At 26.8% G+C, this 24,409-nt stretch overlaps 2 protein-coding genes across 2 annotated transcripts in view; one reads left to right on the top strand and one right to left on the bottom strand.

The window, feature by feature from the left end:
* LOC113372203 (probable elongator complex protein 3) overlaps positions 1 to 24,409 on the top strand; it is a gene marked incomplete at its 3' end in the record, with an annotated part of 195,960 nt that overhangs the window by 92,445 nt on the left and 79,106 nt on the right.
* Positions 4,146 to 24,302, bottom strand: LOC113373645 (esterase FE4-like). The gene is made up of 6 exons (XM_026613930.1): positions 24,297 to 24,302; positions 23,606 to 23,912; positions 20,721 to 21,307; positions 16,865 to 17,035; positions 8,701 to 8,957; positions 4,146 to 4,326 (listed from the first exon to the last, which is right to left on the bottom strand). The coding sequence occupies exons 1-6, from the start codon at positions 24,300 to 24,302 to the stop codon at positions 4,146 to 4,148; spliced, it is 1,509 nt and encodes a 502-aa protein (XP_026469715.1).

The following is a 24,409-nucleotide window of genomic DNA, read 5'->3' as shown; positions in this document are numbered from 1 at the left end:
TTAAGTGAGGATTTATCAATGAAAATATATATTAATGAATATATATATATATATATATATATATAATCTTTTCGTGAAATATATATATCAATGCTGATATTAATTTACAGTTTTGAAAATAGATCGGGTAAAATTCTGAAAATCATGTTCACAATATAATATTACTAAGAATATATAAAATAATGGAACGGTACGTTTTCTATAATGAAATTTTTATATGCTAAAAGTGTATTTATTTTTTATATTTTTTATAGATCTTGTGTCGTTAGTAAAATAAAAATAACTGATCAAACAGATTTGTTCGAAGTTATACACTTCTGGCTTATCTAATAGCATGTTATTTTAAAGTAAATGTTGAACTATAAAATAAATTTTTGACTAGAAACTAACGATTTTGCTAAAATATTGATAGTTTTCTTTGACTCCACAAAAAACTCTTTATGTAAATAATATTGCAAAAAACTAACTGATAAAACAACACACTTGCATATAAACTAAAATTATTTCAAAATTACTATTTTCAAATTCAATTTTTTTACAATTACATTCGTCTTATAGTATACTTTACGTTAGATTTTACATACTTTCTTATTGAGATAGCTGATGAACCTTTGCAGATATTTATTAATAATTGTCAGAAGTACTTCCATCAAAAAATTATTGATTGATTTTAGGAAATTTGGAAATTTCACATATGTTTAATTGCGTAGCATTACTAAATTAAATATTATATATGCACATATATTTATAATGAATTTTTATTTAGCAATGAATTCTTACAATAAAATGAATATACGTTGCTACATTATATATATATATATATATATATATATATATATAAATTTGACGTTTCGGAACTAAGTACATTCCATCCTCAAAAGATCTCTCAAGAAAATGTTCTGAGTTAAAAAATAAAAAAAACACTTATTATATAAAATATGAATTATAACAAAATATCAAATAAAAAAAAACTTTCTAAAATATGAATATATTATATCAAAATATCAAATAAAAAAAACTATATCTCACCTGCATCATTAGTATGAAAAAACCACTCACAATACAACTTTTTTTTAACATTCAATTATTTTAACTGGATATTACTAGAATAATGTTTGCTTAATTTATAAATTAGTCATGTTATTCTAGTTACCAGTTTTTTTAAACTGGCTATATATTGGTTTATTATGAATATATGAATCAAAAATATGAAACAGAAATAACAAAATAACGACCAATGGATGTAAAAATCGACAAATTGATAAATTTAAAGATATTTCAACCAAATAAAACACAATGATTTTGAATCATGTAAACTAAATCATGATAAAAGAAGTTAAATTAGCGTTAATAGAGAAGTTGATCTTTTTCATTTATATAAATGAAATTATATAATGGTTTCAAATTCCAGATAGTTGCAGAATATATTATAGCACCTAAAATTTAGTAGCAATGATATTGAATCAAACAATTTTTTATGTCATTTTATGTTATGCAACTTGCCAAGAATTTTTTAAACATTACAATAAAATATTTTGGAAATCAGGACCTCGAACAATTGAAATCAATCAGGGTTTATTTGTAATTATCCATTCGAAGAGTTTGTTTACCTGTTGATGTAGAATATTTAGCACTCGTTAACATTTATTAAGTCTAAATATTTTGAAAATATATCTGTTCTTGGATTTTTTTATTTTTTAAATTTTTATTTTTTTCTATATTTTTCAAATTATTATATTTTATGCTATAACTTAACTTTTATGCTATAACTTAAGTTATATGCTTTAAAATTGGTAAATATGGAGTGAAGTGCTTTATATATATTTTTCTTTCTCAGCTTTTTCTAAATAATTTATTAAACTATATGCTAAAGCGTAAAATTGAATAGACTAAATATAGTATAATTTAATTTATATAATGTATAAAATCATAAGATTGTGTACGTTTATTTATTGTGTATTAGTCAATTATTTGACCAAGTTTGTCAATTTTGTTAGCATACTTAAAAGGTGTGTATACTCATAAATACTAATAATAATCTGCATGTTTTCTCTTTTTAGAATTTTAAATTATTTTTAGTATTAAACTCAGATTTTAGAAAGATATCCAGTTTTTCATTAGCTCCAGTTTTTAAAAATGTTCCATAATTTCATTTTTTAATAATTCAATATTTTCATTTATACAATCATTTGTAGTTAATATGTCATATGATTAATATTGTTTTAACATTTTATAATCTATATGATTATTAATCCAAGAATATTTTTTATAAGAATATTTGTTAGCTTAAATATGTAATATATATGATTTTTATAGTGGTCTAAATAATATTGCAATTCTTTTAATTTTAGGATTTATTCAATTTTCTTAAGTAGAATTTTATTTATTTCATGCACTTTTTTAAAATCATGATGTTCCCTTTTCTGTTTTTAATTAAATACAATACAATACGACTAAATAATATAACATCTAGTAACACAAGTGAATAAATATAAATAAAATAGACCATAAAATAAAGGTTAATATTTCTTGTTTTGTTTAAGTATTTTATAAAAATTTTAATTTTCATATATTAGAATGTTTATTACTACACATCAATCTTAGTTATATGTGGGGGGTCGCTTATTTAACTTATAAACTATGATTTATAAAACTGAAATTCCACTTGTTTGAACTGTACAGTTATAATATCGGTCTACTTTATAATTCTAATTTTGATATTAATTTATTTTAATTTACTTGAAAATTTGGTTAAATAGCGTTTTCTCTAAAAATGGACACTTAAATAATAGAAATCTTGAACTATATAGATCTAGATAATTATGTTTACGATTTTGACAAATTAGTACAGGAAATTATTATATTAGATCAGAGAAATAATTTATATAAATATTTAAATATTTCAATTATATGAAATAAGTTACTAATTTTAATATTTTCAAATGTTATTGTAAACTATTACAAATAACTCATTATCTAAGTGGGTCAAGTGGCATTTATATTTATACCTTGATCATTATAATTTAAAACAGAGGCTATTGCAGATTATTCAATTTAGTACACATTTTTCAAATAAATCATGAAGTGACCCAATCGATTTTTTGCAAAAACTAATATCAGCACTAAATCACAATTGTTAAATCTGTATTAATTATATTTATCGATGTTATCTGTATCAACGGTAAGAATTTGTGAAATATAAAGTACCTTCTTAAAAAAATAATGAGGCCCATTCTTCTGTAAAATAGACATACAAAATCGTTCTAAATACTGTCAAAAGCCATGTTTACATAGAAAATCTAACCTAGAAAACGCACAAATAGTAAAAAACGGTGTTATGATGACTGGATTTTTGTGATATACTTCGACATGTGAGTTAACTTTCATTTTATGTGTAAAACGCCTGATCGTACACCAAATACATGGCTTTTGATAGTATTAAGTACGATTTTATATGAAAACTGAAACGTAACATAGCCTTGCTAAAATAGTGGTCCATATTACGGCAGAATCGGCCCATAAATTTGGATGGGCTTATAACGGAAGATGAGTTGCATTTTGCAATTTAAAAGTTAACGTAATAAATAATCTATGCGAGTTACTAATATCTTGCTAAAATTTTCAAATTATCAACAAAACCCGAATACGATGCCAGCTTAATGCAGCCTGATGTCAAGCAGTAGTGTGACATTGGTTTTCACGTGGAGATATGAGTATCAATATGTTTCCAAGTGAAAATGGTACTTACCGGCATTGCTGAATCAAAAATAAGTTGTAACAATAAAAATTATCTCAATATAGGAATACTGTTTGGGTTGACGTCTGTGAAAAACAAATGTAGTTGAATTAATTCCTCGCGGCAGTATATAAGACCATTACGTTCTCTGATTCAAATAAAATTAAAAAGGCCAGCGTAAAAAGCAATATATTTGGTGATCAAGTCAAAAAAACTATTGTAAAAAATCATAAAAATAAGGAATAGTTATGAAAATATTCAGACAAAATAGTGATGAAATAGAGATAAAATTAATTAATAACATTCAGTTTAGAGACAATAGTGATACGTGATCAATACTTGGGCAACTGACATTTAAGGAGGATAGGGTTTGGTGAACAGTGTTACAAAATAAAAAATTATGAGTTCCTTATGAGACGGAATCATTATGAAGTAAAGCATTGAGATCGTTCCAGAATCTCAAACGGTCCGGATTCGGGTTCTGGCGCATTCGCATTTCGGATGTGATCTCCATGTAATTCAAAGTGGTTCCTTTAACTGGGCGCCACTTCTCTGTCACTATTACGCCGTCCTTGCTGGGTGTGGGATTTCTGGAAAAAATGACAAGGTTTAGGATCAATTCAAACAAATTCAAAAAGTTGATTAACATTCAAATAAACTGGTAGCCAATCTTAACAAATCATCATTATGACGGAGCTATAGATTATCTCTTGAAAAGGAATGCGGTCTGCAGATTATGTTAATGTAAGGCACTGACTAAAAGCAATAATGGAAACTTATTCGAACAATAACACTTTATCTTTCTTCCTTTGGACTCGAAATGAAATATAGTATAGTTATGACGACTGTCATTACCGTATCTTGGCACAACCGTACCCAGTCTCCCCTACATGTTTTTATAATTATATGTGCATATTCTAGATTTTAATGAAACAAAAACTAAATATATAGAATATAAATAAAAAGTAAACTGCTGTATTTTCCTCTTAAAAACATTACAAAACAACAAATAAAGTAATCAATGTCTTTCTTAGACAGAATATAATTTATATGGAAATCATAAATTCATGCGTTTATATTTGAAACATTCAGTCACATTACAGTTTTGGATCAAATAGCTATAAAATTACTGGTTATACTCATATATGATCAGTTTTTAAACTTTTAAATAATTTTATTACTAAGGTTCATTATCTAACATAGCGTTGAAATTATTCATTTCAACAATTTTATCTAACGTTCATTCTCTAACGTAGCGTTGAACATAATCATTTCAACAGTTTTATTATATATTTGGAACTGCATAATTTATTTATTTATTAAATTTATGTTTTCATGATATACATGTTTATTAATGTTGGTTATGTACGGTTTGCCTTTATAATTAAGAATTATAAATAATTATGATATAAAATATTATTATAATAATACATATTATCATAATTTAAAGTTATGTATTATTTTGATTTGAATGCATTATTCCGATTTGACAAAAGCCAGTCAATAGTAATAAAATTATAGTTGTTTGCAACAAGAAAATAGTTTTGAGTGTGTATAATATATTTTGGATGAATATATAAATCTGGTTTATAATGCAATATAACTAATTTATATCTAAAATATGTTCATAAAAATTTGCAAACCTAATTAACTACTTGGCAAAGATCATTTAACAACACGATTTTATAAATTAAATACACGAAATTTATGATAAATTATAAACAAACTCATAAAGCATTTATCTATAATATTTTATTGTTTTTTAATATTACACGATTTTTTAAGAAATAAATAATTTAATGTTTTGTTTACATTTTTTTCTTTCTTCCAATGTAATTTTATGCTATTTATTTATTACAATATATATCCAAGAAGTATGAAAAAAACTACAAACTTAAATTTTCAATAATAAAATTTTATCTATATTTAAGTAATTTAATTATTTGCTGTTTTATACTTCCTTTGCAAACGCTATTAGATATGAGTACAACATGTGCTTTCAAGATAATTCAACATATTTTAAACTAATTTTTATAATTATTAAACCATAAACTAATATGCAAAAAAAAAAAATAGCTAGTGTATTATTGCGTTTTATTTGCCTTTACTGAAATCTCTAGAAATTTCTAAAAATATAAAGTATTAAAAAATAAATACTTATTGAATGTAAATATACAATTCAGGTGCTGTTAATGTTAATTAATATTATCAATTAAATATTCAATTACAATTAAGTCACGATGTAACTTCTTTATGATCGTGCTCCATTTTTTTTAATATAGAGGTTGTATCATTGTTTCCGCTTGTAATTTTAAATATTTTATGTAAAATGAAAGTTCTTTTTTGTTATATAGTGGCAAAAATTGTAAAAATTACTGACAAAAAATGCAAGCGCTCTCATAAGTACCCAATTAATTGGCTGTTAAACCAAGATCTGCTAGTATCCACAAATAAATGAAATATCTGTTTATTCATATCGTTTTTTATTTAATTATAACTTTGCCAGCTTTTTGTAATGTTTTCTAATAATATTTTATAATATCTTTTTTTGCAGAATCTTACGATACTTTTATATTATTTTGTTGTCAACGTTCGGATGATTTTATTTTCATTTTATAATGAATTAATGTAAATAATGTTGTGAAACTTTTAAGTATAATAAACATATTTTTTTGAAGTGTGTAGTTTTGAACGTTTTGGCTAGCTGTTTTTTATTCTTAAAATATACAGTTCTATAATTAAATATGTAGAATCTCATTTTCTTACGTTTTGTTTTTGAAACTTATTCAATAAATTAATATTTATATATATATATATATATATATATATATATATATTATATTCAATACTTCCAACATATCTTCAAACTATTTATTCAAGGATTATTTACTGTGTATTTGTTTCTTATACTTATTAAATATTCCATTTTATTCTCCAAGCAGTTCTATTTGTTTTGAAATTGTTTTTTTCTATATTTTTTTGCATACATAAACTATCTTACTTACAAAGGTATAAAATATTCTATTTAATTTCGTGTTCTTGCATCAATGAAAATGATATGAAACTTTGAATTATACTGTATTCAATAATATCAGTTATGCATTATTATATTATAATAAAGCTTTTTATAAACGTGCTTTATTCTCTTTTGTATGTTTCTAAATACTTATTATGTAAATTGTTTTTTCATGTCAAAACATTAAAATTTAAAATTTACGAATTAGGCAGACTTCTGTTACAAAGAAAGAATTTTTTGGATCAGCTGTTACATAAAAAGATTGTTCTTTTTTGTAGTTTTTTTATAGCTGCTTTATTTTTAACTAATGAATAATTTTAATTATGCAATTTCAAATATCTTACAATGCTCGAAATATGAAACATTGATAATCGAAGAAAACTCATATTATTGCAGTGCTTTCTTTCATAAATCGTATAATTTTTCATAAAACCAAACAATTTTTCTTTAATAAATTATATGTTCATCTATAAATTTTAATATTTATCTACATATCTTACATTTTTATTATATTTTTATATTTATTTTTGCTTTGATTTTTTGACTAAAACAAAATGTGTATTTTTAAGGCTGCTTTTCAATGATTATCAATATCGAACATTTAGCGACAATTGAACACAAATTTAGAATCTTTAATTTTCGCTAAATGTTAGATGTGTGAAAAATTTTAATATTTTGGAAATATTTTTAAACATAACGCAATTTTTAACTCAAAGAAATTGCTTATATACAAATGAATACTAAGAATCAGTAATTCTGCAATTTCATATGATGCCAATTAAATATTGAAATGCATTTGGGAATACATAAATCTTAAGTATGTGTTTTTTATCAAAAATTCATTTGTTTTACAATATAACGAATTAATTTACAATATGTTAAAATTATCTTGATCAATTCAGAACATTTAAATAACATTTAATATATTACATATATATAGAAATATATATACATAATAAATTTTCAATTATCTGCTAAAAATTCAAATGATTTTTTTTTTGAAATTATAATTAGTAACAAACCTACAAATCAAAGAATTATTGTTTGTAAACGACGTCGTATTTTAATAAAATCAGTTGCATTTTTTATTATTAATAAAAAAAAATTTGCTACAAGCCTCTTTACTATATAATATAAATGTGTCGTAAAAACCGCTCTTGAAATTTAGAACTATTCCCTATCCTTGAATATAGTGTGTGAGCACTGAAAATCTACTAGGTATTTTTTTATTCTTTATTCTTATTGTATATTTTAAATAATAGCTTTCGTATTTATTATAATTTCACATAGGTAGGGAGCAAAATTATCTCTCCACAAATTTTACTTATATTTTCCTCATCTAAATTCACAATTATAGCCTCATCATGGTTGTAGTATACATATTGACGAGACTTTTTGTATGTGAACAAATCCAGTTACATTTACATTATCGTTATAAATGTAATAATATTAGCGTATGTCAATTTTTATTACAGAAAATGTAAAAATTGATATAAACGCTAGAAATAACATTGTATGTAGAGTATAGGTCGACTACACTTTATAAATTATTTTATAATTGCACTTTTTTTTGCAATAGACACAACTTGGGCAAAAATCAGCAATCAGCGTCCTAAGAGCTGTTGACTTCTTAATGACATGATTCAATAGGTTCTGAAAATTCTGATGTTGCTTTATACAATGCCCGAATTAAGGTGATTTTTACTTGGAAGCATATTGCTATCTATATTTCTAAAAAATCCCGAAGCCCGAGACAGGTATCGAACCTGTCTCCTCTGAATGGAAGTTATAATGGATAGCTCTAATTACCAGATCAAGTACCCAATAGGTATGATATTGTGATACAAATAAACAAATTTTACGTTTGCATTTAACGCATAATTGCTTCATAAATGAATTGAGCAGTTTGACCAAGAATAGTGAATTTTTAACTATAATTTCCACTTACCCATATTTGGCAAAGTTGGTCCAGAGTGTCACCATCCTCTCTCGGGTTCTGTACTCGTGGGAATCGTGGTCCACGGTGACATCGAAGGATCCAGGTTTGAAAAGATAGAACATTTCGTCGCCATGAGAACAACCTCGACGATTTATTCGCAAAATGTTCTTGTAATAATTGATCTTTCCGACAAAATTAAATTTGTAGAAGAACAGGGACTGGATCAATGGTGCGTGGGCTCGTAGAGTATCGTGCATGCCTCGGACCTGGAGGAAATTAGTTTATGCAAATAATTCATATTTAAATTCATTTATTTAAATTTATGAAACAAATTCAATGAAAGACCTTCTCAAAAGGACAAAAATTGATCAATTATCGAATTTCTTTAACTATTATAAAAAGGGATTTGTGGTTTAATATCGTATTTTTAATTCTGCTTTAAAAAAATAAAATGGAGAAAATTGATACTAAAATTTTAAAAAAGTGTTAGGTAGGGTTACTAAAAGTTTAAGCTTATCAATAATCAGGAAAATCTAAATTAAAGCGCAATACATTCACTGAATAAAAGCGTGTTACAAAATTATTCAATTACCAAAATGAATATTACGAGACAGAGTTTGAGCTGGGAGAGTAAAAATTTAGAATCCTTATGTATTTACATTATAAATAAATAAAACACATATCATTGGTCCCACAACTAAAAGAAGTTGGAAATGGAGAAACCCCCCCCCCCCCCCCCCCAAGTAACATTAGTTTTTTTTTAAATCGAAATTAAGCTTTTCCATCAATTTAAGAAAATCTTAATCATAATTCAGTGCAAAATTAGTTTAGTTAGTTTTGAAATTTAGTTTATTGTAAATATAATTATGTATATGTTTTTCTACCCCATGGGTATTTTACATTTGTAAATGTTTCTAATTTCATTGAGTTAATCGTGGTAAACAAAGTGATATTATTATTTTTAATTATATTCACTCACTGTAATTAAAAACGTTTAGAATATGAAATTGCATTCAAAAACATAAATTAATATTTAAAAATAAAAAAACAATAATATAATAGGCAAACAGTAATGTTTCTCAAATGTGATACAGATGTTTGCACTAAATTATTTAAATTTTTTAAGAAATATGAAAATTTTGTCAGTGGTTTTGCTCATCCTTAATTATTTTAATAGATCCATAATTTAATTTTTTTAAATAGAAAAACAATAATATAATAGACAGACAATATCATGTTTATGTGAATGTGTTACAGATATTTTTGCCACTAAATTAATCAAAATTTTTACGATATAAAAATTTTTGTGAGTGGTTATGCTCACTTTCGTTCACCAATTTTAATAGATTTATAATTTAACAAATTTTAAAAACTTCATAATTAGCATTGCCTTCAGTAGTTCGAATTATTCAAAATACCTTTAAAATTATAATAAATGTAAAGCAGTTCTAAATTCACTTTATCACAATCGATATATTATGATTCTGGAAATTATTATTTTTATAGTTTATTGTTTCAGCTTTAAATAAACTTTTAAAAAAATATAGTGAAATTTTTGTAATTTGTTTCTGATTTAGCTAATATTTGAAAACAAACGTTGTTTTAAATTCAAAACTCTAATTTTACAATGAATGATTCAATTACAGGTATACTAAAAATGAGCTTTGTTATGTTGAATTTGTAGTTTGAAAACAATTGTACAATTAATAAAGCATAGTTTTATTTAAATTTTGATGAAATATTTCAGATTTTTTATATAATATTTGACTTTATTTTACATCTAACACCTCGATAACGGTTATACATAATTGAAATCGTTTTAATAATTTTTTCTTTAAAATTTTCTGCCAAAAATGTTATTTAATTTTTTTTTTATTTATTTACATATTATTTTTATATCTCAGTCAGACATTGGTATCTGGTATGAGAGATTATGAAACAATTTTCTTATTTTATATATACATATCATTTGTCTATTTCATTATACTGCAATATAATATTTATTATAATTAAAATATCTATTCAATCTTCAATTTCCTTATAATATTTCTTTATTTTTCTTTTAAATTTGTCGTCATCATTGGTCATCTTAATATCGTTTGGCAATTTATTATATATTTATATAATTATATTTTTATCCTAAATAAAATATTTTGAGTAAGTGATTTTTTCATCCTTCTTATTTCATGACTATTGTGTAGTTATTTTTAACTCATTTTATAAAGAACTATCATATATATATATATATATATATATATATATATATATATATATATTTTAAATAATCTGACTTGGTTAGCAAAATATATTAGATATTTTATGCTATAGTTGATAAAACTGTACATGTAGTCATTGAATACAATTTTTATATTCTTTTATTTATAATGTAGGTCGTTACATTTCAGAGTTATAAAAAAAGTTTTGATTTATGTTTCGGCACCTAAATTTTAGATTTCATATGTAAAATGAATGGGGTAACATTTAAGAACGTAATATTTACAATTTTCAATGTTAAAATAAGATTACTAAAAATTGAAGATATTTTAAAAATCTTTACTTTATTTATTTTTTACTTGATACGCCTTTCAAGAAATTAATCATAAATTTCAACATCAAATTTAAACACTTTCAACATATAAATATATGTATGTATATCTGTTGTTAATACATTCAAAGACTATGCATCAGATTACCGTGAAATTTTTGAAAATTGTTAAGTATATTCCCGAACAAGTTTTCGCATGCTTTTTATTGAACATAAGTATTAAGCTACTAGGCCACCATTTTTTTTCGTTCCTTTTTTAAAATGTGCAATTAAAAATATATAGTCCCTGCATTTTCATCTTTTTATTACAAATCCATTGTAATATTTGGACATCACAAAATATTTATAATATTTTTATCTTTAATATATTTTTAAATTAATTTTTATGCTCAATTTCTTAATACTTTTTATAATAACTTATTTTGTACACATATTTTGTTTACAACAATGTTTGCCACTAAAGTGTATGTATTAAATTGAGTAAAATAGTATTGTTAGGTTTTCATAAGCCTCTAATAGTTTTAACTGTAATATATATAAGCATGCATCTTTTTCTACCGATGACTTCGAATTCCCGTAGATTTTTTAATTGAATCAGTTTTTAAAAGACTAATTTTAGTAAGTATATAATATTGATACATGCTGTGATCTTTAGTTAAAATTGATTTTTAATGTCTTGCAGAATATAACTTTTTTATCAGGAGAATCTCATAGGAAAATTAATTTAAATTTATTAAGTGTCATTTTTTAGCATTCCATATGCAATGTTTGTTTAATTGTATATTGCATTTTCTTGGTCAATTCGATTTATAACAAAGATGATAAGTCTTAAATAAGTATTTTACCATATTGTATTCTGAAATAAATTTTCTATATTTTTTATTATGACGTGACAGAAATTTTACCTTAGCATAACTTTGCCGAATAATTTTAATTTTTATATTAATATTTTCTCAATATTTTGTTTCACTGAACATATTTTGTTGTCAACAGATTCGTTCGTGTGTTCTTAATTCTATTGTAAAATATTGAAAAGAATATTGTACAATTATAAAAAGTTATGATATAATTGCTATTAATTTGAACATTGTTTTTAATAAATATTTATTTAGATAATAATTTAATTTAGCAATTATTTTCTGAATTGAAATAAATCTTTGTATGCAAACTTTGATTTTTTCTATTTCTTTTAATTTTATATTTACAATACTGTGAAATACTATATTTTTTAATTACATATTTTTTGAAGATACTCTTTAAAATATGCAATTCTGTAATTAATTTTTTTTTTATTTTGTTTGTATTTGTCGAACTATTTTGGGAGCTTATGTCAATAAATAAATTTTAATTTATGCTACAAAATATGCTACAAAATATTCTAAAAATGTCATAAAAGTCTTTATTTATTTACAGATAATCGACTCTACGCTTGTTTTCGTGTTTCATATATTTTATTATATTCATCTGGCAAGTTAATTTGTTTTGAAATTGTTCGTTTCTATGAAAAATATGTGCATTTTTTATTATTCTGCCAAATTCTTTTGTGAAAATGTTCAAGTAAAGTCAAGTAAAAAGCGAGGAGAAATGCAGTAAGCTTTTCCTTGTCAAAAGATTTTTCTTTCCGCATATTTTCTACAGTTCAAACTGCTTTCTTTAATTTTTAAGAATTGATTTTGCAATTTATATAATTCAAGTTTATATTTTTTTTTATTAAATTAGAACTGATAATAGTAACCACATTTTCACTTGCATATTTGAGTTAGAAAAATAGTTCGATATTTTTACTGACATTTGCATTATGACATATTCCCATTTTGTTACTAATATTGAAGTTTTTTTTTAATTTCAATATCTGTACCAACTGTATAAATTACTAATCTTGAAGTGTTTTTTTTTTAATTTCAATATCTGTACAATTATGAATTGAAAATTAAATTGAATTCGACTATTTTTGATAATTGCTAAATAATATTTCAAAATTATTTTGCGACTAGATAGACAATGTTGTAAAATATTTAAATTAATTATTGATATATATTATAAAATAAGATTACTTCTTATATATATATATATATATATATATATATATATATATGTATATATGTATATATAACTCATATATTTATAAATAATTATCTTCTGACCTTAAGATAAATTTTATAATTGTATTAAGATATCAGATATCTTAATAAAAATAATTTGGTCTTTTGTATGTACTTTTTCAGTTGATGTGGTAATAAAAGGGCACTATAAATATTTTGCTTCAAAGGTTAAAATTAATTAAATTAAAAATTAAAATTGATTTAATTAACAATGTTCAATTTTCCTCAATTATTAAAGTGCCCACAAGTTTGGGACAAACCTGAATTACAAAGAAATTTATAGGTTATTCAATTTATTTAATTTTCTGCATTCTATTTAAAAATACTTAATGTGTAACTCTTTTGAACATTTAAGTTTAATATTTTTTGTATAGTTATTTATAGATATCTACTTATATAATCGTAATTGTGAAAAAATATATCTCAATATATATTCTATTATATTATAAATTAAAATCAATTATTTCTTTGTAGGTATTACAAAACTCAAAAATTTTCTCCATCAAATACAAAAGTTCCTGATATGCGTTTGCTTTGATTTTTTCGGCAATTTCATAATCTTCCAATAATATCGCTCATTAGAACTATAAAACTTGCAAGTCAAAAATTAGTTTAAAATTCTGAAATACTTCAATTATGAACCTATTGCAAATGAAATATTTTCATGTATTTGTTGAGAATAGTTAATATTTAATTTGCATGGTATAAGCTATGTTATAATTTAATTTTTATGTTAAAATCGGCTTCTAATTAGTGCTCTATTATTTACATTTATTCATAAGTAATTACTGAATTTTGTTTTATCAGTATTCAATATTGAGTTCATTTTCAATCTTTTTACTATTCACACATATTTGTTAATATGAACATTAACTTAATTTTGCTTTATGATGCTGTGGAACTAAAGTATTTTTCAAAAGTAAATAATGTTTGGTCAGTAATTAATTTCATATTCTTCGGTTTTCATAAGCCTCTAATATATTTCACTTCAACATAGATGCAAGTAAATTTTTCTTCAATTATTTGATCAATGTTCAATTGAGATTTAGTCAATAAGAATTTTAGACTATAAATGCAAAATTGTTTTATGATTTTCTAATTAAAACGGTTTCTTGTGGTCTCTGTTTTTTTAATGAATTTACAGTATGAAAAATTGTTTTCTGATTTTTTGATATTATAGATTTTTGGTGTCCTTTAATGATAGTATAAGATTTTTGCGAAGGATTTCATAAAAAAATAGATTTATACCTATCTAATCGTCATTTTTTAGTATTATATTGACCTATCTACGAATTGCCATAATGTTTTTTTAACTAATCAAAAAGTAATTAAAATTTATGAAATAATCATCTACACCTTCATCATATTATCTATTTTCGAAAATTGAGAATTTTCTAGAGATATATTTTATATGATCTTTATAATTTGCAAACTATATTTTGTTAAATTTAGTATTAGAAAGATGGTTGAAATCGTACAGTTTCAAAATATGGAGGTTGAGCAGGAGATTACTGTACTAGGATGATATTTCCCAATAATAATTTAGAAGTTTTTCTGTGTCAAGTATGTATATTTTTAACTAAGTTTATGAAATCTGTGTAAACACTATAAATGCTTCAGTGTGTTTGAGTTCGATATGGAATGCACTTTAAAGTTTTTTATTATATTATCTCTTTAGTATATTTTACATTTTCAGTAAGGGCTGTATTTTTTAATATAGGTTAAAAATTTTGAATGAATAAAGTAATTACCTAAGTATGCATTAAATTCATAATAACAGTATCATTTTTGAACACAGTCGTATTTCTTTAGATCTAAAAGAAGAATCGGTCAGATTTATAAGAAGCATTCTCATTTGATGAAGAGATGAGGGAAACTCGGTAATGTTTTGAAACATTGTTAACTTTTTTAGGTATTATTGTAAGAAATTACCTTATGAAAACTATGTTATATTAGTGGTTTTTTAGGATTTGGCAGTTACCTGCCATTCAGACTACAAATATTACGAAAATGTAGTAATTAATCAATACTATTTTAATTTGAATGGAAATGCACTAATATGTATACTCTCTTTTTCAGTACAATTTAATATAAAAACACTCAATATTAATTGTTTTTTTAACTTATTACCAACAATTATTGGTAATTTAATATTGATCTTATAAATATCATAGTTTTCTATTATTAGCAGTGACGTTTTTCTAGTATAAAAATAACACTTTTTCAACAAAAAATTATTTTCATTCAATCATATAGTTTCCAGTTTTTCTCAGCTGTATTCGGGTTACACAATTTTCTATATAAATATCTGATATTTAACAGCAAAAAAATAATAAGGAGCGCGAGTGAAGGTGACCGTCATTTATAACAGTTTTGCTATTCAAAAAATTTTATAAATTTTGAAATAATTATTAATCAAATGGTGCCCGATCAGGGAGATAAGGCGCCATCGAAAAAATTTGCAAAGCCCTATGGTCATGCAGTATTTTCGATTTACTTCATAACATTTATAGCAACTTTTTTCTCGTTATTCTTTGCTGGATGGCATTTTAACCACTTTTGGTTTGAAGCTTCTACATGAAAGGAAAGAGAAGCCGCGAAATTAAGAAAAAGGGCGGTAATTCAATTCAGTATGGTTATGATTGTTCTTCCACCGTTTGATGTATCATCCATCAAGTCAGTCAAGACGTGAAAAACAATCACCATTATAAAGTGCCCAGATAATCTCATGGTGACATCAATAACAGAAACCAAAAAAATACAAAATATGATTAGTAGAATCTCCAAAGTGAGTAGACGATACGAAATGAAGATCAACAACGAGGCCCTGAGAGATGACGGTAGAAAATCGAAACTTATAAGATGTTGAATCATTTCAAGTACTTATCAAAGATGAATACTGCACGAGAAGATCAGGTCAAGAATCTTATGCCCCAAACTGAGTCACTGAAGAGGCTTATGAAGTTATCTCTGGAGCATAGCTCTGTATGAATGAGAGACATGGATTCTAAGAAAGGCCGATAGAAACTATCTGGTGAGTTTTGAAATGTGGTCCCAGAGGTCATAAACAAAGAAGTGTTGAGAAGAGAGGGCGAAGAAAGTAATCTACTAAGCAGGATCATGAAAAGTAGAAGAAACTGCATCAGGTTTATATTCCAAAAACTGTTCTTGCTGCACAACCTTGTAGAAGGTGAGAAAAAGGGACTAACTAGAAAGATTGGGAAAAAGAATGCAGATTATTGGTGACTTACGTGGGAAGCTCAAAGCCAAAGCACAGGACTAGAAAGTATAAAACCAGAAGTATAAAAAGAAAAATACATAGGTGTATTGAAATGTGAAGAATAGTAATAAAATAGTGATGGTAATAATAAATGAGCCAGGGAATGGGAATCATTGTTTGTGGTGCTCTCACATCATGGACCTGCATTCGGGCCCACTATCGTTTAAAGTATATGTAATGATTAGTTGATATCAAGTGAACAGTCATAAATTCACAAACCAAAATAAGATTTTATTAGAAACTCACCACATGTACGTCGCTCAGGAGGTCAATCAGCTGCGGTAAGGAGTCCTTGTCGACCCGCATGTCGCCGAAGTAAAATTCGCGCATTTTTCGCGCAACCGCAACTGACCTCGGAGACTTCTCGTGCAGACGAAGACCCACGGGCACAAGTTTCTCGAAATCACGATCGACGTCCTATAATATAAAAATTATTTTATATTTCGTTTTGGTTTTTGAAAGTAATACTACATTATGTTGTATACTATTTCCTTCCTACGTTTAATTTATAATTAATGATGTTAAGTAGAAGCATTTATTGCGTGCAAGATAAATTTTTGCTTAATTTTTTCTTATACCTATTTATATTACGAAATGTACGTTTAATAGCAAAACTATGGAATAACCAATACATTTATATCAAATAATAAAATATTTTAAAATGAATAGTTCTTTTACATCAAAACCCTTTCGAATGATCATTAAAGTTATTCATGATTTAATTTTTAACATCAAAGATATATAATATGGAGTCACATGTATACCATACTTATCACATAAAGAAACTAGAAGATAAAGAAATAATTTAATCTTTATATTCTAAAATTTGAAACTATTTAGCCTATTTATATAATAGGTGTATGATAACTTTTATAAAATCAAAAACTTTGTATGTTCAATGGATTTGAAACATTCGAAATGAAAAAACAAATTAAATCAAATTAAACATAATTTATATATATATATATATATATATATATATACTAAATTAAATAAAATATTAGATATTAAAATAATATAACAATCTTTCAAATGAATGGTATTTCATCTTTATGATTTTTACTCTTTTCTTTTAATTCAGTAATATGTTTTAAAGATGCCTTCATCGAAATAATAATTGTTATCAATTATAGCTTTATTATTTTGCAAAAATTTACTATTAATGCAACTGCAAAAAATCGAAACGAGAATTTTTCGATGTTCCGATCGACGTCCTGAAAATTTAGTTTAATTAGATTTTGACATTTCAATTCTAGATCAAATTAGTTCTAATATTTTAAATAGTCAATTATGTATTATTTTATTTAGCATATATTTTATCAAACTTACTTATTTCGTTGAATTATTAGATTGAAATTATTAGATGTTTATTTTAACTTCGTAATGCTTATATAATTTATATTTCTCTTGCCTATTTTAAAACAAAATAATTACATTTTAATATTATACATCAAATGAAATTTTATATTATTAAATATAATAATTAAATTAGCTATTGATTAAAAATGATTGACAAATAGACAACAACGACAAATTTTAGTCTGTACTTATAGTGCAACAACACAATTTCTTATAAATTATATAAAGTTTTTAAAATATTAAATAAAATGTTAGTATCTAAATAATGGTAATGCATTTACACATATAAACTATATTGAAATGATAATACAAGTCCTATTTTGGATTTTGAATAATAATTATTATAACACCTCTTCAAACGACTTTTGAGAGTATTTGCTATGAGTCTCATAATTTAAAATTTCATATTTCTTGGGGAAACTTCAGAGTTTTTGAATATATTTACCATTTACAGTTTTTAACTTTTCAAAAAGATTTTTCACTTTTTAATATGCAAATCTTCATAATTTTAATATGTGTGAAATATGAAAAACACATCCACTTTTATGTAAATTTTCAGAAGGTTTTTTCATATAGAATTCGATATAATATTTTAAAATAATAAGCTAAACTCAAATTGGAAAGTTTTACTAATGCTGTTCTTTATGTGATTATTTAATAAATTCAATCACATAAAAAACTGATTTACTATATCTGTTGATTTTATTTTGTATATTTTTTTGACCTAAATTATGAAGCAACAATAAAACTGTTCATTTGGTATTCATATCTTGGACTATTTTCTGTCGGTGATACTATATTTTGATGATTAAGAATGTAAAAACATTTTAAAATTTATGAATTTAAATTGAATATTCATTTACAATATTAAAATTATTTGTATCAGTTGTTATAAAATTTTGTTAAAAATGCATTTTGATTTTATTCCAAAAATCGTTAAACTTTTATGCTTCTTCTATGATATCTTATAAAATTTTAATTTACTTATGAAACTATCAACCTTAATTTAACGAATCTATTCTAAATCAAAACTTGTCGTTGAAAGAACAATTCAGAAAATTTATTTATTTCGATTGAATACGTAATTTAAGATATTTTTATTGTTAATACGACTGCAGCTCTAATATTGATAATATTTATAATATTATCAGTAATTTGACGATTCGAGTAAAATGTATTATTTTTTATACAACGTTCATTGCATTTAAGTTCAAACAATTCTTATATATCCTGGCATATGGAAAATTATGTAAGGAGATTTAATTAATAGACATTTGCAACACCTTCATTAATGTCCAATACGTCTGTGGAGTAGCTCTTTACGGATCAGAGACACGGACTATAATAAAATCAACAAAAACTGGTGTTGAATTTTGAAATGTGGTGCTGGAAGCGACTGGAGAAGATTTGGAGATAAATTAACAAATGGAGGAGTACTGAGAAGAAAAACTACTGACCACAATCATTAGAAGAAAAAAAAAAAAACCCTTTCTGCTAATTATTGAAAACTGAGGTATACCCAAAATGATTGGAAAGTAGAAGGAAGCAGATTGATGACGCTAAAATAAAAATACTGGGAACTGAAAGCCGAAGCACAAGAACGAGAAGCATAATAATTAAATTAATAATAAGTAATAAAATGTCAACGGGAATAAAAACAAGGTTGAGAAGATGAATCATTGATTAATGGTGCTCTCATACTGTTCACGTCAAATTAGACGTGACAACGTTGCACTCATCTTTCTCAGAAAATATTGCATTTTGCATGACGCATAGACAATTCGCATCTCAAGATTCAACTACGAAGAGTTCTGCTAGGTACCTGAAGGCGGCACATAGGTTCAGTCTAAACCCGGTCGCCAAACCATCAGCATTCAAATATTCCAATATTTTTCAATACTCAAACTATATCATACAAACAATGTAAAGTTATATATTACAATAAATTAGTACAATCAATCTTTTTGTTATTAATTAATCTTGACAATTAATCGGTCGACAGAGCCACTAATTCTATCTGGTCCTTGAGCTTACAACTTCAACAAAAAACACACACTATGGACTTGCTTTCGGGTGGACTACAATTATACGCTTTATTCGGAACAGCTATCGGGGCATACTGCTAAGCGGTCTATTTTTTGCAACTTTAATTAATCTTTATAATTAAACCACTTTTCATAGGCCTATAATATTTCAAGGTGTTCGGTTTGACTACCAACTCTATAACCATGCGAAGTTTCATCAAAATCCCAGAAGAGTGAACCTGGGGAACCTTGTTGATCTAAGCACAAACATTATAATCTTGGTGAAGCTAGCAGTTTATTTTTGGTCATTTAAAAATTAACGGGCCAACGGTGGCGATATCGGTTAGAGCGTGGGCTAGCACCAACTAGACCCAAGTTCGCTGGTTCGATTCCCGCTACCGCCAAGCCTGACATCAGGCAACTTTGATGTCAAACTTCCACTTGGGGTTATAGATCACAAAATAATTCCAAGTGAAAATCGTCCTTCGTGGACATAGTTGCATATTATCACATGCACACTATTAGACATAAGAGCTAATATATAAAAACCCCACACATAGGAGAAGATGAACCGATGGGTTGCTTCTCATACCAATACCTTAGGCCATAAGTCAAACACAAAAACAGCTTATAGAACAGGAATAAAAATAAGAGTTCTAATTGCTGTGCAAACAATAAAAAAGAAGAATTTAAAAATTAACAATATCAAAAATACTGACCTTTAACCCACGAATGTAGTCGGGAAGGAACGCCATTCCCTCGTGTTCATTATATCCAGCAAGCAGAGGAATCCTGGCAACACGTCCTGCTTCGAACAATGCTTGAGGTGTATCCGGCAAGAACATTTCTTCTGCGGGTCCCATGGATCCCATTCCCTCGACACTGAGGCAGAACGGCATTGCGTAGCCGCGTCTTCGTTCCATGGGCGTTATGAGCTCATCCGCCGCCTCGACAAGGTCCCCGGCAGGCGCGTTACGCAGGAAAGCAGCCTGACCAGAGGCCGAACGATCGTCGCAATTCAAAACCTTGGCGAGAGCCGCAGCTCGTTCGCGGGGTCGGTGTTCTATGCCCCAATCGCCGAGTAAGGAACCGCTTTGGAGAATTGCACGATGGAATAAACCTCTTGCAGGCGGCGACATCATTAAACCGTGCACTAAAGCGGCGCCTGTTCCTTCGCCGAATACGGTAACGCAACCGGCGTCACCTCCGAAAGCTGAAGCGTTCTGACGCACCCAACGCAAAGCAGCTAATATATCTTTGCCACCGGCGTTACCTTGTGCGTCCTCATTGTGCAGGCATAAGAAACCTACAAAAGATTAGGGGTTACAGTCGGTCAAGTAAGAGCGTGGTCGACTTTAACGTCAGTTAATGAAAGATTTCGGTCTAATTATTTCGTGAGCCGATAAAATGAAGCTTTGTCCTTGATGCATTATCAACTAAGGTTTAGTTGCCGTTGATCTTTTGAGAAAAAATCGCCGTAAACGCCATGAGTGCTAAGTTACGCGTCGCGCTACGAGCCCTTTTGCATCCACCCAAAAGGTCCCAAATTTTCGCAATCAGCTGCTGCTAAACATATGAGAAAGTTGAAGGCATTTGTACAGAATTCGATTCACCTATATAAAGTTGCTAAAAATATCGATGATTTATCAGAACGTGGTTCAAATAAAAAAAAAGAAAAAAGAACAGTAAATGTGTTTTTGGCGGAATCCAGCTTTAACACTGCAGCAAGGATGAGCTAAATTAATGACAAAATGTTTATAAATATCAACAAAAATATCTACAAAACTATCTGAACTTTTCTTCGTATTCATGATCTGAAATGGCGCAACACAACAGGGAAGCCTCTGACGACTGAAAAATATGTGCTTCTTTTCCGCTTGGGCACATGAAAATATTGATAGATTTTGAAAATGTCATTTTTACTGATAAAAGTTCTATATGAGCACGTACTGCCCTCATCGAGCCGTTAAATTAAAATACGAGCCGTCAGACTAGAATAATCCGTTTAATTAGTAAAAAGCAGGCGTCGGAGATGCCAGCCAATTGTCGACTCCGGTGGTGACTGGACACATATTGACCAAATTGCATCATTGCTTGTAACGTATACAATGCACATATAATACTAAAGTATCATAAAAAAAATTATTTTTATAAATTAACACGGCCACGCTCTTACTTGACCGACTGTACAACTAAATATAAAATCTATAATTTATAGCTGGATCATCACTTAATGTGCTTAGTAAATCAGTTCAACCTGAGGATTATTATTATCTTGAAATTGAGTGAGTTAGTTCTGGTAAACTAGAGTAATTATTTGCTAAAATTTAAGACGAAGTAAAATGTAGATCATAGAAAATTTTCGGGAGAAAAGAAAATACACACAATTAATACCCGAAGCATAACTGGAAGCTAGACAGGCGGTGGCTAGTAAGCCAGCCGTGTAAAAAGTGAAATGTAAGTTAGTGGGTTTTTGTATTAAAAAATTATCCTGATGTGACAACTGTAGTCACTACTATTATTTAATATATTAGTGATTCAATCAATATTAAACATATTAAACGAAAGTGTTGTGGCAGATGTTCGAAAGAAAATGAACTATAAACAATGGGAAAAGTCTTTGGGCGTACTGCTAATAACAGTTAATCCTCCGTCGGTCGGATATTTTTTCACCTTCGAACGGTCGGAAAGGTCTGGCTGGACCGCCATTTATGTCATGCATTTATATGGGATAAATGAGTTTTTGGTGTCTTATATATTAACGATTATTAGTAGTAAATATTTATAGTTTTGATTTTTTCTTTTTCTTGCAGTCTTTTGCATATGTTGAGCTTGCTTAATAAAAATATTACATTTTATATTATATAAAAAAATCAACAAATATAAAAAAATCGTTGCTTTTTTGTTAATTTTTCTGTTTTATATAAATGAAAAACAATATTTTTTCTTTTTCGGGCGCCTTTGAAATGAATGTGAAATTCAAATAAAAACGAAATGAGGTGCGTCGCCTTTGAAATGAGCTGTAAAACTCAAAGTGAAATATAATTTCACTACAGGTTTGCCAAAAAAAATTTTCGAAACGCAGTACGGGTAGCAAAATTGTTGATAATGTGTGCATTACTCATCCGATTTTCAGTGTTTGCGATTACCAATAAGTTTGGTAGGTTTTCAAGGGACTCTCGTCATGAAAATACTAAGATTCATGTTACAACACATAGCAAAGATTATATACAACGCAGTTTGAATGGAAAATACCATGAAAAAAGACGAAATACTGGTTTACATATGTCAAAAAGCATATATGTCATACAAAATGTATGGGTGGTCTAGAGAGACAGACCTTTTTGACCATTCGAAGTATAAAAAAGTTAATATCCTTATAATTCTGTACCTTCTGTACATTTTTTCGTCCTGATTTTTTCATTGATCGACAGCTAACGAAATTTTAGGAAAAGTCAAGAATTTCAAGTCGATAGGATTACTAGAAGTATTTTTTTTTTTTAATTAAAGTTGAAAAAAGTCTGGCCAGACCACGCCGACCGACGGAGGGTTAAAATATTGAAGCACTGAAAATTATCGAACGTAGTTCTAATATATACCTTACCCAATGGTCCCAGGCGATAATTAACGGTCACCACGACCACATCCCGGGCGGCCAAAAAGTCCGGGCCATACAGTGCATCACCGGCTGAGCCTGTACGCAAGCCACCTCCGTGAATCCAAAACATGATGGGCAAAGGGCGCGCAGTGAAATCGCCTTCGGTACGGGGCAAACGCGGGGTGTACACGTTCAGGGTCAAGCAATCTTCCTCGCCAATTATTTGGCCACTATTGGGGCTTTTTTGGGGGCAACAGGGACCCGGAGCTGTCGCGTCGTATATGCCCGACCATGGTTCTCGTGGACGTGGCGCCTGTAATGGAATTGATTATGAGGTCAAATATATCTAAATTTCAACAAGCATTAAGATAATAATAAAAACTAATATATTTCTTAAAATAAATTTAATAGATCCTTTTATTTTGAGTTCCAATTTGACTCTTCAGCGACTCAGTGGCAACAAATCTATAAAAAATGATAAAAGAATAATATATAAATTTAGCATAAAATAAGCAACAAAATTTTTTTTAAAACGGTTAAAAGAAGAGTTGAAAAATAAATATAAGTAAATTTAACATATAATTATTTGGTATGAGAATGAAATGAAAAAATCGTAGAAATTGAATATTAGGAAAAGTTAAAATGAAAGATTTCCTAAAACATCTATTTTAACATACGACGTTAGATTATCGTTTACTGTCATCACGAGTAGATTTAAATTTAATATATATATACATATTTTATATATAGATATAATATATATATATATATATATATATAACAAGGGTGGTCAGAAAACTTTCCGATTTA

Source organism: Ctenocephalides felis, unplaced genomic scaffold (assembly GCF_003426905.1).
Source record: "Ctenocephalides felis isolate EL2017-DRISC unplaced genomic scaffold, ASM342690v1 CF-g0.4_SCAFFOLD_01604, whole genome shotgun sequence".
In the NCBI taxonomy this organism is placed as follows: domain Eukaryota; kingdom Metazoa; phylum Arthropoda; class Insecta; order Siphonaptera; family Pulicidae; genus Ctenocephalides; species Ctenocephalides felis.
Note: the sequence above shows the minus strand (reverse complement) of the source record. Positions and strands in the feature narration are given on the sequence as shown.

What these genes read in the sequence shown, in the direction of transcription:
- LOC113373645 (XM_026613930.1), bottom strand. An exon ending in TTATCGCCTGGGACCATTGG is followed by an intron (nt 21,308 to 23,605) that starts GTAAGGTATATA and finishes AATCTTTTGTAG; the next exon opens with GTTTCTTATGCCTGCACAAT. An exon ending in TCCTGAGCGACGTACATGTG is followed by an intron (nt 8,958 to 16,864) that starts GTGAGTTTCTAA and finishes AATTTCCTCCAG; the next exon opens with GTCCGAGGCATGCACGATAC.